Source organism: Anser anser (assembly GCF_964211835.1).
Source record: "Anser anser genome assembly, chromosome: 1".
Taxonomy (NCBI): domain Eukaryota; kingdom Metazoa; phylum Chordata; class Aves; order Anseriformes; family Anatidae; genus Anser; species Anser anser.
This window is the reverse complement of record NC_139720.1, coordinates 15,742,090-15,756,736: the sequence shown is the minus strand read 5'-3', so window position 1 is coordinate 15,756,736 and position 14,647 is coordinate 15,742,090. Positions and strand designations below refer to the sequence as shown.

General features: G+C 47.9%; 2 protein-coding genes and 1 long non-coding RNA gene across 4 annotated transcripts in view; 2 read left to right on the top strand and 1 right to left on the bottom strand.

Moving 5' to 3' along the window:
- The window catches only part of LAMB4 (laminin subunit beta 4), a 58,740-nt gene extending 47,839 nt beyond the window's left edge, over positions 1 to 10,901 (top strand). Inside the window, exons 30-37 of the mRNA XM_083825524.1 lie at positions 269 to 474; positions 1,394 to 1,597; positions 3,536 to 3,689; positions 5,514 to 5,721; positions 6,331 to 6,469; positions 6,714 to 6,890; positions 7,928 to 8,081; positions 9,528 to 10,901. Coding sequence (XP_083681650.1) covers positions 269 to 474; positions 1,394 to 1,597; positions 3,536 to 3,689; positions 5,514 to 5,721; positions 6,331 to 6,469; positions 6,714 to 6,890; positions 7,928 to 8,081; positions 9,528 to 9,667 — 1,382 coding nt within the window. The 3' untranslated portion in view covers positions 9,668 to 10,901. The remainder of the gene's footprint in view (positions 1 to 268; positions 475 to 1,393; positions 1,598 to 3,535; positions 3,690 to 5,513; positions 5,722 to 6,330; positions 6,470 to 6,713; positions 6,891 to 7,927; positions 8,082 to 9,527) is intronic.
- A 654-nt stretch (positions 10,902 to 11,555) lies between these two features.
- On the bottom strand, positions 11,556 to 14,080 carry LOC310895294. 2 transcript variants are annotated; one of them, XR_014580598.1, is made up of 4 exons: positions 13,944 to 14,080; positions 12,918 to 13,121; positions 12,640 to 12,792; positions 11,556 to 12,314 (listed from the first exon to the last, which is right to left on the bottom strand). It is a non-coding gene; the product is annotated as an uncharacterized lncRNA (long non-coding RNA). The 2 variants fall into 2 exon arrangements; XR_014580599.1 differs by lacking the exon at positions 13,944 to 14,080 and having other exon boundaries at positions 12,918 to 13,540.
- LAMB1 (laminin subunit beta 1) overlaps positions 13,699 to 14,647 on the top strand; it is a 42,058-nt gene continuing 41,109 nt past the window's right edge. Inside the window, exons 1-2 of the mRNA XM_083825642.1 lie at positions 13,699 to 13,880; positions 14,009 to 14,178. Of these exons, the coding sequence (XP_083681768.1) occupies positions 13,856 to 13,880; positions 14,009 to 14,178 (195 nt within the window). The 5' untranslated portion in view covers positions 13,699 to 13,855. The remainder of the gene's footprint in view (positions 13,881 to 14,008; positions 14,179 to 14,647) is intronic.

Below are 14,647 nucleotides of genomic sequence, written 5' to 3'. Positions count from 1 at the left end.
CTGGAGAATAACACAAGATCCAGTGCATTTGTGTCTATTTTAGAAGGTTTTATGGGTATCAATTCCTGCTGGTAGCTGGCTGAATAAAGGATTTAAAAATTGGACTGAGGAAATCACAGTTCCTGTCCCTCCCTGCTGACCCACATCAACCACCAGTGACACAGACTGAGTTACCCATCATTCACCATTTGTCTAGAATTCAAGTAAATACTTGAATTAAATACAACCAAAATACAGTTAGTACTAACCACTATTTCTATTGCTATAGAGGCCATCAGCAACATTAGGAAACACTTTGAAATGTCATTGCTGGCAGAAGAGGAAAGCAGTGGGACAACCCCAGTCATAAGATACTCTGAATACACCAGGAACAGCACGCTCGCTGTGATGGGCCAGCAGGCCTTGAAAGGAAGCAATGTGCTGGAGCAGCTCAAGATGATCAAGATCCCTGACATCCAAAACTTAAATGAAAAGGTAAGTGCTGTGGGTTTTTAACAGGAGCTAAATAAAAACTACTTTTTTTTTGTATTTTTTTTTGATGCTGCTATTAGTTTTTATTTTAAAAGGGTGATTACGTGCATTTTAAATCTGGAAAAGGCCACTTCCCTGCCACAGCCGTGCAGTCACATCAGAAACATCTGTACTTCTCAGCTGTGGTTGCTACCACCCTTCTGCAAGCCATTGTTCCCAGGGCAGGCCCACCAGGAGGGACTGTTTCTAATCTCAAGCACTTTGTAGTCTCAAGAGGACTTCTGTGTAAATTCAAAAAAATTGACACCAACCTCCTCCATCAGTGGCTAAACCTAAGCAGAGCAACTTTGCCCTGGAGTGGATGAGGAATGTTCATGTCTTTTGTGGCACCTGTGGGACAGGAAGGCCAGGAACCTTCTGCTGGGCAGCAATGATTACCTGACAGCATCTTTAGCCAACACTGACATCTGGCAGAGCACATCCACATCGGCCTTTAGCCTTGACTGACATCTGTGTCAAAATACGTAGAGGCCTAGGCATGGTACTGTGCTGTGTGAGACGTGATCTGGGTCCTTCAGAACAAGCAGGATGGGTTTGGATGCCCCATGGACTGGATATGGCCAGGGGATGGTTTCAACACTTCTGCCACAGAGTGAAGCAAAGGCCTACATATAACACAAAGAGCCCCAAAAATGGCTCCTGCAAGGAGGGGGTCGGAGCTGGGGGCTGCCATTGCATTCTTCAGGTCAGGGAAGGGGGTCCTGTTACAGTCCGTGACCCTATCTTTGGAGATATAAAACCGCGACTTTTGGGGAAAATCACACGCAATGTTCAATGTTCACATTATGCCCCACATCCTTCCCGCAGGAGGTTGTTTCAGATGCCCAGAGGAGTCCTGACACGAACATCTTCTTTATTTCAGATCTGCGGGGTGCCAGGGAACCTGCCCTGCACTGCAGCAGCCTGTGGTGGAGCATTGTGCCGGGACAGCCTGGGACTCAGGGACTGTGGTGGCCCAAACTGCAGCGGAGCTCTTCCCCTTTCCTCCAATGCCTTCAGGAAGGCTGAGGAGACTGCTGTCCTGTTAACTAACTTGACTACTCAGCTACGGGAACCTGAGAATCAGGTACACATATCAAACTTATATTTGTTCGATGCAATGGATGGAGATGGGAAACAGGGCGGTCCCCTCCTGGGAAACACCGTGCGTGAGCACTGTCCTGTCCGTAAGTCCACAGTTGGGCTAAAACCCTCAAAACCCAGGGAGTTATGTGCTTCCCACAGCACTGCTGTCTTTGCAAAGTAAGCTTTTCCTCTGCTCTCCCTGGATGCTTTTTCATATTAGGGAGGAAAAACTGTTCCTGGGAATCAGAAAAGGCCAGTTTGCTTCTAGAACTTATAATCAGAGAGGGAGCTAAGGATGGGGGTCCTGCCACCTCCCTTCACAGGGATGGAGTTGGCTACATCCCAGCTAGTCACCCACCCTCCTCTTATAATCAGTGGAAAGAGTCAGGCAACTCCAGCTTCATTTTCTCCATACCAGCTATATGTCTGTCGTTGCCTGAAAGTACTTTTTTTTTTTTTCCACTTCGCAAGAATGGCGGGCATAGATTTGGATGGGTGAATTGTGGATAGCTAAATTGAGCAAAGATGCAGTAGTAAGCATCAAAAACTCAGCTGCTCTTTGGGCAGAGAGCAGTGACCTAGTCATGGACTCCATCCCAATACAGTAGGCATATTGTGGTTCAGTGCCAGGAGTATTAGAGGCAGTCCCACCAAGTGACAATGTCTATCAGTGCCTTCCTCTTCCTCACAGCTTCCAAGGTCTCATGGGTCATGGTGTCCTGTGCCTATGGAAGTTGGTAGCATGAGGCTAGTGTTGTCTATATTTTTATTGGGAAAGATTCAAATGGAGCCCTTTGTCAGTAGCCTGAGCGTGGCCCACGTTTATTGCATTGATATTATTACTCACATATCATTAAGCTCAATTTATACAACTTCATTTTACTATTATGGTTGCCATAAAGGAATTATTGTAGACAATTTCAAGCTGAAGCTTTTCTGCCCCCCATAATGTTTATAAGGGCATCGAGTATTTGGCTGCTCCACTTTACTACAGAGGAGCACTGAAAATAACTCAAAGCATGGCCGATGCAACATGTGCAAAGGAAGCAAAACAGACAAGTCCCCAGATGACAGTGAAGACAGTTTGTTCTCATTAACAGTCAGAGAGAACGCCAGTTACAGTGATAGGCAAAAGCCATTTTCCAACAGAAACATCATTCTGCTGTGGCTTTGTCCCCTCCCTGCAGGGTGTCTGGGCATCCATTTCCTCCTGTTAGAGTCCACACGACATTGCTGTGCAGCTACCAGGTGTAGAAATGAGCAGTCAGGGCACACGTTGAGGCCCCAGTACATGCAGGGACAGCAGTGATGGGCATCCCACGGACGTTTCAGAAGTAAAAACATCATTGTTTTTCTTGCTGCCTAGGATAACAGGGAATTTCTTCCCTCCATCCCTGTGCATTTCCTTAAAAGCAAAGCACAGCCCCCAACAAAGCAAAGTACTGTTGGGGTTTGGTAATTAAACTAAAGTTCTCAGTTAAATGATTAAATATATTAATTTAATGGCAAAATTTAACTTTTAAAGACAAGCATTAATTCTAGCTTTTTTATCTGTGTCATTTTAAGTGCATTTTTAGCAGCAATTCCAGCGTGAAAAGGCAAATGAAATAATGTGCCTTTTCTGTACTGAATCTGATCAATGACACGGCGCAATACTGCAGGAGAAAATAAGTCAGCACCTTCTTTTAGGAACAGAAGTGGTTGTGTTTTAGCAGTGGTTGCACAGAGAAAAAAAAATAGCTTGATTTAGGTTTTTTCTAAGGCCAAAGGCCATGACTTAACAACTTTGAGAGCTGCCGAAAGTGGTCTCCTACTACAGGTTTTTCAAAGGCACATCAAGCGACTCCATCTGAGGCTTGCATCAAAAGTATCTGTCAGAGCTCAACTTGCCAAGCAATGATATACAGCCTCCAGAAAATGGCACTGCTATTTCTAATAGCATTTCCAGGTTGAAAGCATCAGAAAGATGGCGGAAGACACCAAGCTGAAAGGTTCACTGTTTAATGGGGAACTGGAGAGAGCTAAGAACCAGATTGAAGTTGACCAAGAAATCACAAAGGAGTTCATCAAAAAAGTGAAAGACTTCTTGTTAGGTAAATATGCAAGGAAAGTTCTTCTGACTCTTTTATATATATATATATATATATACTTATTTCAATGTAATGTTAACATAATAGATGGCTAGAAAGTGATCTAGCTGCATGCATATCAAATTTCTTGTCTACCTCCTGATCTGTGCATCTTTTTTTGATTCTGTTGTTTCTTTTTTCCCAGATGATGGTATTTTGTATTAATTTTCCCATAGATTGCTATGTTCTAATTGTCATCTTTTATTAATTTGCTTAATTTGAAGCAGGCAAGTAGTTCCCTCAGTTCCTGGTTCATCTGACAAAAAGTCCGCTAATATAATTTCATACAATATATAACATCCAGGCATCTTCAATGCACCCTCAAATTGTTATTCCACCCTCTTCTTCCCGGCCCGTAAATAGAGGCTCTCTGTAGGGAGCGTGGGAATTAGGACACAAAGTGACAAACTGCTCCATCTTCTCCATAAAGCTGTAACTTGAGGAATCAAAGGATTCTGGTAGGACTTCAGCCCTCACAAAAAAAAAAAAAAAATAACAAAATAACAATGCATGCCCTAAAACTTTTTCCACCCTCACAATTGCAGAAATGTCTTTTACCAGACGCACATAAAAGGAGTTCAACTGTGTTAGTATAATCTCTTGAATGTAGCTGATCTCATAATTCTCTAAGGATTGCATGTTGGCAGTCCTTTGGCATTCATACCTCCATATCCAAACAACAGCGAGGGAGTGAGGGCAGAGGACTTCCTTTGTTCAGGAACATTTAAGTTATTTTTCTGAATTTGAAGGAAAAACTCAGTTTAAGTCCTTAGTGGTCTCATATTTTTATTTGGTTGCAACTGAGAATTTCATCTTTGGCTCTTCTTTTATGTTTCTTAGAAGACATATGGTATTTACTAATAATTGTAAAGAATTTATTCATCAATTTTTGGTTTGTAAATTGAAGTTTATGCACCATAGCAGCTAAAATGCGTACAATTACATCAAATCTGCTATACTCTACAGCAACTGGCGCAGTGGTTTTAGATTAATGTATTTTGACAGAAGATAGCTCTCAGAAATGCACCCCTGGTTGCACAGTAACTGCCTTTTGTTTAATTCTTGGTAAGTTACTTTGGAGCATTAGCACAAATGTAGCATGTTTCAACTGCCTTATCACCTAAGGCCTTGTCTACAAGGGGAAGTGAGCAGAAAACAGAAGTGATGATGGGACTTTGCAAGGCGTTAGCTACTCTAACCCTGGATACCTGCACCTCTTAGCACAGTTCATATTGGGATGAGAGCATTTGGAAGAGGGGTTGTCTTTCCTACTGTAAATTCCCATCCTATCTCAGTCTGTCCCAAATTCCCCTCTGCAGCTTAGCTTTCCTCATTAAGCAGCGGAGGAACCACTTTCTGAGCGCTGTGGCAACTCCAGGGAAGGGATTACTCCCACCAGCTGGCTTGGAAAGCTTCCTTCACACCCCGGTCTCCCCAGCGCCTCTTTGATCTGGGGACCGAGGGAGAAATGGGCTCTGACACATCTGGCTGTGCCTCATGCCGACTTAAAACCTTCCATGGGTTCAGTTCTGCATCAGAATTTTAATAACCCAGTTCAAAGCGGGTTCAAATCCTCAGCTCAGTCAGCTCTGACAACACCAACAGCAGTACCTGGAAGCGTTGATATTAAATCACAAAATGGTGGAGATAATTCTCTTACCCCCTTGCTGTGCTTGTCAGCTTTATTCTGCCGCATAACTCAATGTCTAGGCAACCCTAACGATCCTTTACATTTCACTGGGAGGAAGCCTCCACTTCAGAACATCCCAAGCTCAGTTTCTGTTGCAGATGAGAGCGCGCCTCCAGAAGACATTGAGAAGGTGGCGAGTTATGTCCTGGAAATCAACCTGCCCCTGACTCCACGAGAGCTAACGAGCATGCTTGGCAAAATCCGAAGCATTATGGCCCACTGTCAGAAGTACAAACTGAACGCAAATAAGAGAAACAGGAAAATGGAAGCGGCTCAGACACTGCTGGGGGAGGCACAAGATGCTGAGTGAGTAGGCTGTTCTCTTACATGCTGACTCCAGCTGAGATGGCACTGCGTGCAGAAGGACTGCTCCGTACCCCAGGCACTGAGTGTCCTGGGAACTCTGGAGGGAAAGTCCAGATTTCAGCACATTTCAGATTGCCATTTTGCAGCAGCAAGTAGCCACGTTGGCCTGGGCTGCAGGATCTGACCTGCTGTAAGAGGTGGCAGCTCCCCAGGGCTCCTGGTCCTGCCTGCTGAACGCAAAGGACCGAGGCAGCTACATCCTTCCATGTGGGTCACTACACCTGGTTCACTGGGAGGCTGAAATATGGGTGAGGAAGAAGAGCCAGAACTGGGGAGGGAGAAAATATGTTCACCTCATAAGTGAACTTTCCTTACCAGCATTGCTTGCAGTATCCATCCTCAGCTTCATCGTAGCAGTTAATGCACTCCCACACAAGGCCCCTTGCTGGTGTTGTGCTTTGCCAGCTAACAAATCACACTTTTAACAGATGTTGGTGGACTTGAGGAAACATTTCTGCATGTGAGCATGGGTGTGTTTGCAATGTGTTCTTGCTTTGCCTTCTCTCCACACCACAACACTACACACATTTTTATTTTTCCTTTTTTAAGGAAAGCAGCTAAAGCTCTTCCACCTGTGCGTGAAATTAATGAGAAACTAAAAAATGCTGTAAGCTCCCAAGGACGCTCCAAAAACACCTTCATTAAGTTGAATGAAGAGATACAAGGAATCAGAACACAAATCTCACAGGTATCTTGCTGTAAATCTTTTAATTTATTTGCAACATACATTTTAGAAAAAGATAGTTCATCTCAAATTTTCCTCAACGTAAATGTAAAATAAATAAAACCAGAATGTGTCTCAGATACAATATCAATTCCACAATGTATAAGGGTCTCCTCTTTTTTATCAGTTGCCATTCACCTCCTTCATTACCAAGCCCTGCAGGCTGGGTGGACATGGCGTAAGAAACCACAGCCTCCTTCTGTTCTAGGCTGAGAACCAACTGAACAAGACAGGCGATGAACTCAATGACTTTTCAGCAAAACAGTCCGAGGTGGAAGATGGAATTGCCACGCTGCAGACGAAAATGCTGATGAACAGGAATCAAGCTATGAGTGCAAGAGCAGGGGCAGAAGCAGCATTCAAGCGAGCTCGGAAAATTGACAACGTAAGCCATTCTGTCACATATTAAAGGAAAAAAGGTTGCGTACATGTTCGATAGTATTTTTGATTCAGAAGTGTAATTGTGCTACCCGGCTCTCCTCAAAACTCTAAGCTGTCCTTATGCCACACAGTGTGCAATCCCCCAGGTTAAGTCTAATTTCCTTATTGCTTTAAGGTTTCTAGAGGTTCTCCAAACTTCTGTTTGCTTGAATGAAAAAAAACACACACATTTCTCTAGCTACTCTGTGACGTTCTTCCTCACACTGTGTATAAGACTCGTAGTCACCATGGGCACCAGAAAACACAACAGAGCAAATCACAAAACCAAATATTAAAATATGTGAGCGATGGACGCAGTCTGGCCATTCATCTTGTGCTGTTCTCCTTCAGGGAAAATCGCGGTGGGAGTTATGTGGAGGTTGTGGCTGGCTGCTGTTCGATAGCTCCAGTTTTTGAGAATGCACTGAAGCAGCTGAAAATTTACTAAAATGCTGTGTGACAAGAACCAGGTACCCACAGCTCTGAAGGGAGAGCACAACTAAGTGGCCAGGTTATAAGAAACACAGTAGAAATCTAAACTGCAGCCTCCAAGGCACCCTAAATCAGCATGAAAAGGAGGTAGCCAGTAAATATTCCTACATCCAAAATTGTTTAAAAAATTGATGCTACAGGTAATTCATTACATTTGATTCAAGCCTCATGGCAAAAATGCAATCTACAGACAAGCCCCATCAAAAGAAGTAGTAAGAGCATAAGCTTTAAAAATCTTACACTGGATTTTCTTTACATCCTCACCCTCCATTGACACTTCAGATTGCTCCACTGGCAGTGTGTTTAATCAAATTATACCTGGTTTTGCAAAGCACTGTTCAATGTATACTTAGTATGGATTTATTTATGTTTTTATTTATTTAACTTAAGAGAATGTGAGATTTTAAGTTTGGTTCAAACAGGATATTCAAAAACTGTCTAAAAATCGCCTTGGGTATGCCAGACTAATTATGAGGTGCTCCTAAACCAAGAAATGGCTTGCTGTTACAGGAATTTGCTGCCATTAAAAGGAAGTACACCATTCTTCAAGACAGGCTGAAAGCCAAAGGACCTCCAAAAGCAACTCTAGCGAAAGTGAAGCAGCTGAAAGAAGAAGCAGAAAAACTGGCTGAAGAGATTGAAAAAAAAATTAGAAGAGTAACAGGTGGTGTTCTCCCTTTCATAGAGAGCAGCAGAAATTGTGGAACTTTAACTGAAAGCCTTTCTCACAGATACCAGCAGACTAGATTCACCTGAAATTGGGTCTAAAACAATTTAGCTAGTGAAAATCCCTGCTTGAAGCTTCTCGGTTTCCAAGTAGCTGATTTGGTTTGGCTTATGTACATTTTATGACATACATTGGTTGCTATAAGCAGAGGTCAAGAAGTGTGCACAGAGGGACTTGCAGTGATTTGACTCAGGCAGTGGAAAAATAGGACAAGCACAAAATCTGTTCAACCTGTCCCAGGCTCTCAGAGATGGGCTCCGAAAAACTTAGCTGCAGCTTTACCTGGGAGCTTTGATTTATGTCCTTGCTTTGGGCATTTGGGCCTTCGATCCTTCACTTGTATTCTGCCTTTTCTTACACTACCAGTGTGATGACTTGTGTTACAGACAGCTGCGTGGAACTGTTTTTCCATCAAAAAAGTGTGCAGACCAAATCACTTCATCTTGGGTGTCAGTTAAACACCCCTGGCCTCAATTCCTTGATTTGATCACAAAAAGTCTGAGCAGATAGGTAACTTTGTCCGTCCAGGTTTGCCTGAGAAGGAAAACATTGAAAAAGTTTTGATTTTAGGTTAGGGGTTCATCTGTGGCTAACACTGAGAGGCCAGCATGTGTCAGGATCTGGCACCCTGCCCCTTCTGGTGGGTGAGGGTCTGGGACCTGCAGGAAGGCAAACTTCCAGTACAGCTCCTGTAATTGCACAGGGGGGGAGCTAATTCTGCTCGTAGTGAAGGTCTGAGCAACTCCACTGGGAATCCTTGAGCATAGGCTGCTGCTCAACACCCAAAACTACCATGTAACATGAGCAGAACTGAAGCAGAAATTGCACCCTGGGAGCAAATCCTTCAGGGCAGGAGCTGAATAAATATTTTGAGCAGATACCTTGAGAAGAAGCTTTAAAAGCACTCCAGTCTCTCCAAACACCCAGGTGATAGATGAATTGGAAGCAGGCGGTGAATAATGTGTTGTTGACTCACTAACAGTAGGTTCTCATCGGTGTAGCTTCACAGGGACCAGCAAAAAGACAGTAAAGGAGCACGACTTAAGCCCATTACATCCAATTTTTCTAGGCTTTACGCACATCGACGGACACACTGTTCCTCTCAGTGTTTCCATTTAAACAACTGCTTTAAGAGCTCCGTGTCCTGCCCCATTCTAGCTGATGGACAAAAGCACGTGTCGAAAAAAAAAAGCTGTTTTAAGGCTGTCATGTTTCTCTTGCTGTCTAGAAGCCAGGCTTTTCCCTCCAGTTGCATATATAACATTCCCCATTTGAAATGGGCTTGTTGCCTCCAAAACTGCTGGGAAAAGGAGCACAGTTAATCCCTGGATTTTACTTACACAATTAATGTGTGTATCACTGCATGTCACTTTGCTCTTACAGATTTGGAGAAGAAGCTTCAGGAGCTGAATCAAACCAAGCAAGAGAAGGCAGAGCAACTCAGACAACTAGAGGAACAAGTGATAGCCATCACAAATGAAATTACAGAGCAGGAAAGCAAGTATGCAACGTGCAAAAGCTAAGGGCTGAGCAGACCGTAAGGTAAAATGCAACTGAGGTCTCTGTTGGCCACCTCCTGAGCACCCCAGCACGGGGTGGCCGTCCTTTGTATATAACTCTGAAGGTGTATGCAGTATTTTGGCACAGGGAATAATGTAACTTTCTCTTGTTTTTTAACCTGGTTGGGTATATATGGAAAGAGGAAATACCTTTTAATAAAACACCTGATGAAGTAATCAGGGTGCTGTCCTGGAGGGATCTCAAAACCACACTGCTGCCCACAGCCTGGGACTTCTCATTGCCTGGGGTGGGAATGCAAAAGGGGGATTTCTAAGAGACCACCAGGTAAGTGCCTCAAAGACAGCCTCCCAACACCCTCAGTCTCACTGCTGAACCCTACAACAGCCTGGGGCTGCGCGGGGACGGCGATGGGGCCGTGTAGATCATAGGATCACAGAATCATTAAGGTTGGAAAAGCCCTCCAAGATCATCTGGTCCAACCATCCCCCTACCACCAATGTCACCCACCAAACCATGTCCCTGAGCACCACTTATGAGGGGTTTCTGCAGCCATCCCTGCTGACAGCCAGCATCGCCCCCACAGTCCTGCCTCTCCCTGATCCCCATCGCCTTGCTGAGGCAGATCAGGGACCACCAGCAACCCCTGACCGTGAGGGGGTCCCCATATGTTCCCCAAAACATGAGGCGGTCCCCATATGTTTGCCAAAACCTCTCGGCAATGCTGGGCCACCTGTAGAGGTGGGTGACAGGGAGCAAGGTCCCTAGCGCCCACTGGATGGCAGTGCACAGATGCTCAATACTGAAATCAGCTCCATGCTCGCTTCCCCTCCTGCAATACCTCTTTTTTGTATGTTCAGCGAGGGGTTGCCCATGATTTTCATCAATGCAGCCCGCACACGGTGCTGCACAGGAGTCAGGGTTCACACAGCTGTGTCTCGTAGCCATACACAACACCACAGGATTTGTCCTAAATTTTAGTTTAGAACTTGTGTTTGATTTAACAAGGAGACTGGGGACAGGTAAATACTACAGCAGGGCTAGGGTTTTAAAAAGGCTGAAGGGAGCAAAGCCCCCATTTCGAAATCCTGCCCTTGGTATTCTGGAAGCTGAGCAGAGTAACGCTGGCTTTTCCTCTGTAAAAAGGAGTCACCTCATCCCCCGTCCCCGTCTGGACTGCTTGACACCGGCCCCAGAGGGCCCGGAGGCAGCCCTGTGCCAGCAGCACATCCAGAACAAGCCTTACCTGAGAGCAACCTCGTGTGGATGCATGGGAGATAAAACCTCTGCAGTTAGGAGAGCCAAAGCAGCGCCTGCACGTGGTGGGGGGCTTGGCTGGGAGCTGCCGGCGTGGAGGAGATCTCAGGGATGTTCCTGGAGCGCCAAGCGGTGCGTGCTTGCCACGTGATTACCCGTGTAGCAGCTCCTGCTGTGAAAATCAAAAACTTTGCTGCCAAATCAAAACCTTGATATAATCTAGCGATGGCACTTCAATGCAGGTGTGCGCAGAATTTAGCTTTTTTTCTTAATTTTAGCACTTAAAAAAAAACACCTGTGAGGTGCAAGGTTTCTTCGCAAGTCACTAGGCTGTAATCAGAGGAGCATATGACAGATTGACTTTGCCATGATTAAACTGAGCACCTCTAACAGCCAGAGGGCACAGCTCAGCTAGCTGCTCACGTGAAGGTCTCAGGTAATGCCAGGGAAGGAGCTCGGATTTCCTGCAGGTTTAAATGTGGCTGCTACACTGCACCTGAGCAAGGCAAGCCGGAGCTCTCACATTAAAATTTCAATTGTGTATAAAACAAAAGTGCTTCATTCACGGCTTTAAAAATCTGAATTCACAAGCAGAAACCTGACAAATTTCATCTTAAAATGCCACTGCTGCCTGGGCTGCTCAGCGAGGTAGTTGCCACATGGCTGCCAGGATGAAATGTCCTTGAACACAAGGCAGTAAAACAGGCCTGGAGAGGAAATGTGTCCATGGGAGGAACAGAAATTGCTGGGAGAAAAGCAGGAATGGGAAGAAGAAAGCCTACATGGAGTCCCAGTTGTGTGCTCAGAGCACACCAACCAAGTGGGACAGGTGACCACAGGCCCCCAGGTCCATTTGTGACAACTGCTGAGGTTTAAAACTGGGTAGCATTCCCTGCTGGAAGCGGCACAAAACCTTTTAAAGTATTTTTGAAAAGTCAATCTCTGTGAAAATGCTTGATCTGGTTCAAAACCACCTGTTTGTAGCTCTTCCTTCCAGTTCTCTTTCTTGCGGATAGAAGTGGCTTCCGAAAAATGTTTATTGAAAAAAAAATAATGAAATAGGTATCTTCTTATACAGCATTTTGACTTTGATGATATCAAACACAATACAAACAACATTTAACCAATGCCACATAGAATCACAGACATTTAATCAAATGTGGTTTCGCCAGCTCTGATTGCTGGGTGTTCAACCACTGCGGTGGTACAAGAGAACAGGCGATAAATCGGGTCCCACTGAGGTCAGAGACAACTCCGAACGTGGTTCTTGGAGGAAACTTCCAGCCACACAGAAACACAATACCAGCAATGCCAGCAGCCTGACCACAGCATGAAGTGCTCCACAGAGCAAGCTTAGCCCATTTAGATTCAGGGGAGGACAGCAGTTCTGCAAGACTAAGAAACAGAAAAAGGAGGAGAATATTTCAATAAAAAATTGAAAAAATATGGGACAGAAAAGAACCCAGTGGAAGTGAAACATGCTGCTGTTGCACATGCACAGGGAGGATGCTGCAGAGCACCGCTGCCTTTCTGCCGTTTACTGGTACAGCTCGCCAACCACAGCAGAGTAAAACATTTTTTCTGAGTAGGATAAACATATTTGTTGGATTGATACTTAAATGCAAAGCCATGCTGTGATTTACACGACAGGATTGTGAAATTCTATGAGTTTCGTGAATTCAAAAGACCACGTTGCAAAAGAGGTTTAGAATAACAATACCTGCCCTGCCAGCTAGAATGGTTTAATTTCCTGGGTATCTTTAATGAAACACAGCCACCGCTTCTTCAGTCGAGGGCCCTGGGTTATGTTTCGGACGTGGTGTTTAACCTTTAGGGCAAGTCGCTCGGTATCTCTCTGTTTCTGCTTATCCATCTGTAAAACGAGAGCGAGCATATTTACCTACCCGGCAGGGTTTTGTGGGACACACAGCCCGCCGCGTGTTTCCATTCAGGGACTGCAAACAGCGAAGGCAAAGTGTTCCCGAGGCACTCCGGTACCTGGTGAAGGTTTACACGCCAGCTCACGCGCTACGCGCGCACTAGCAAAGCTCACACGTGTGAACTTGGGCGCCCATTTCAGTGTGTGCCAAGCCAGGGCTGTGCTCCGGAGACCTCCATTTCCAACCTCCACGCCGGCTTCACCGTTTCCTGAGAGCAGCAGGAGGGCAAACGAAGATGGACAGGCAGGCGGACGAGATCCCCCTGAAACAACAAACTGCCCCGCTCGCCCTGCCATCTCCATCCCAGCACTGCCTCGACCTAATGGCATACGGGCTGGTGGCCCCTCGGGCTGCTCGGTGGCCTCAACCTGATGGCAAACGGGCTGGTGGCCCCTCGGGCTGCTCGGTGGCCATCGAGCATTGCACGCGGTGGCTGTGGCCCTTCACCGCGCCACCGGCCTCGCCACGCAGGGTGGCCCCCTCCATCCACCCCCAGCAGCGGTGGGGGCTCCCTGCGGGGTGCTGAGCCCCCCCAGCCCGGCTGGGGGCCCGGGCAGGAGGCAGAATGTGGCCAAGCACCCCCAGTCCCACAGCGAGCGCTTTCTGGTGGCCCCGTCGGTGGTGCCCGCTCCCCCGGGGGGTCGGGGGGGTCCCCTCCTCTCCCCCCTCAGGTCGTTCCCCCTCGCCCCAGCCTCTCCCCCCGGGCTCCCCCCTTCCCCACAGCCCCTTCCCCACGGCCCGGGCAGCAGCGGGAAGAGGGGAAGGGAAGGGAAGGAGGGAAGGGGCCGGGCCGGGCCCGCCCCGCCGTCGGGCCGGGAGCTCGGCGGGGAGGGGACGAGGGGGAGGGCCGGGGGGGGCCGCCCGGCGGCTCGGAGCCGCTCCCGGGGAGCCGCGGGGAAGCTGCGGCGCCTGCGTGGAGCCAAGCGGCGGCGGGGGAGCTTCCGGAGCGGGGGTCCCGTCCCGTCCCGTCCCGTCCCGGTGCCGTCGGTGCCCGCCATGGCGCTCCTCCCGCTCTACCTCGGTAACCGCCGCCCGGCCCCGCTCCCGCCGCCGTCGGGGCAGGGGGCTGCGGGCCCGGCCTCACCTCGTGTCCCCCCTTCTTCTTCTTCTCTCCCCTCTCTCCGTGTCCCCCCGACCCCGGCCCCGCAGCGCTGTGGGTCGCGGCGGCTCAGGAGCCCGAGTACAGCTCCGGCTGCGCCGAGGGCAGCTGCTACCCCGCCACCGGCGACCTCCTCATCGGCCGCGCCGCCCGCCTCTCCGCCTCCTCCACGTGTGGCCTCCGCCAGCCCGAGCCCTACTGCATCGTCAGCCACCTCCAGGTGAGCCCCCCGACGGCGGGGGGGGGGCGTCGGGGGGGCCGGGGGCACCGAGCTCCCCCCCCCGGAGCCAGCCGAGCCCCGACGGGGGGGACGCGGCGGGGCCGGTGCCGCGTTTGGGGGAGCCCCCCCCGGGGCTTAACGGGAACGAAGAGCCGGGGTAAGTCCTGTTAACGCTCGGGGTAAGTGCAATTAACACCGGGGGTGAGTGCAATTAATGCTCGGGGTTTTTTTTTACAGCCTTAACGCGGAGCCGTCTAGACAGCTTCCTGATTGGAAGTGGTCGGTAGGAGCCGGTTATAATGTCTTGGCCGCTGTTCTCGTCATATAACTGCATCTGTATGGCCTCCGAGTAAAAGGAGGCAGATAGGCTCGTCTGGTGGAAGGCACAGCCTTTAAGAGACGTTTACAGGAGAGTATTTAAGGTCCCCGAGACGCGAGGGGTGGCGGATGGGAGCGGGATCTCCGCTGG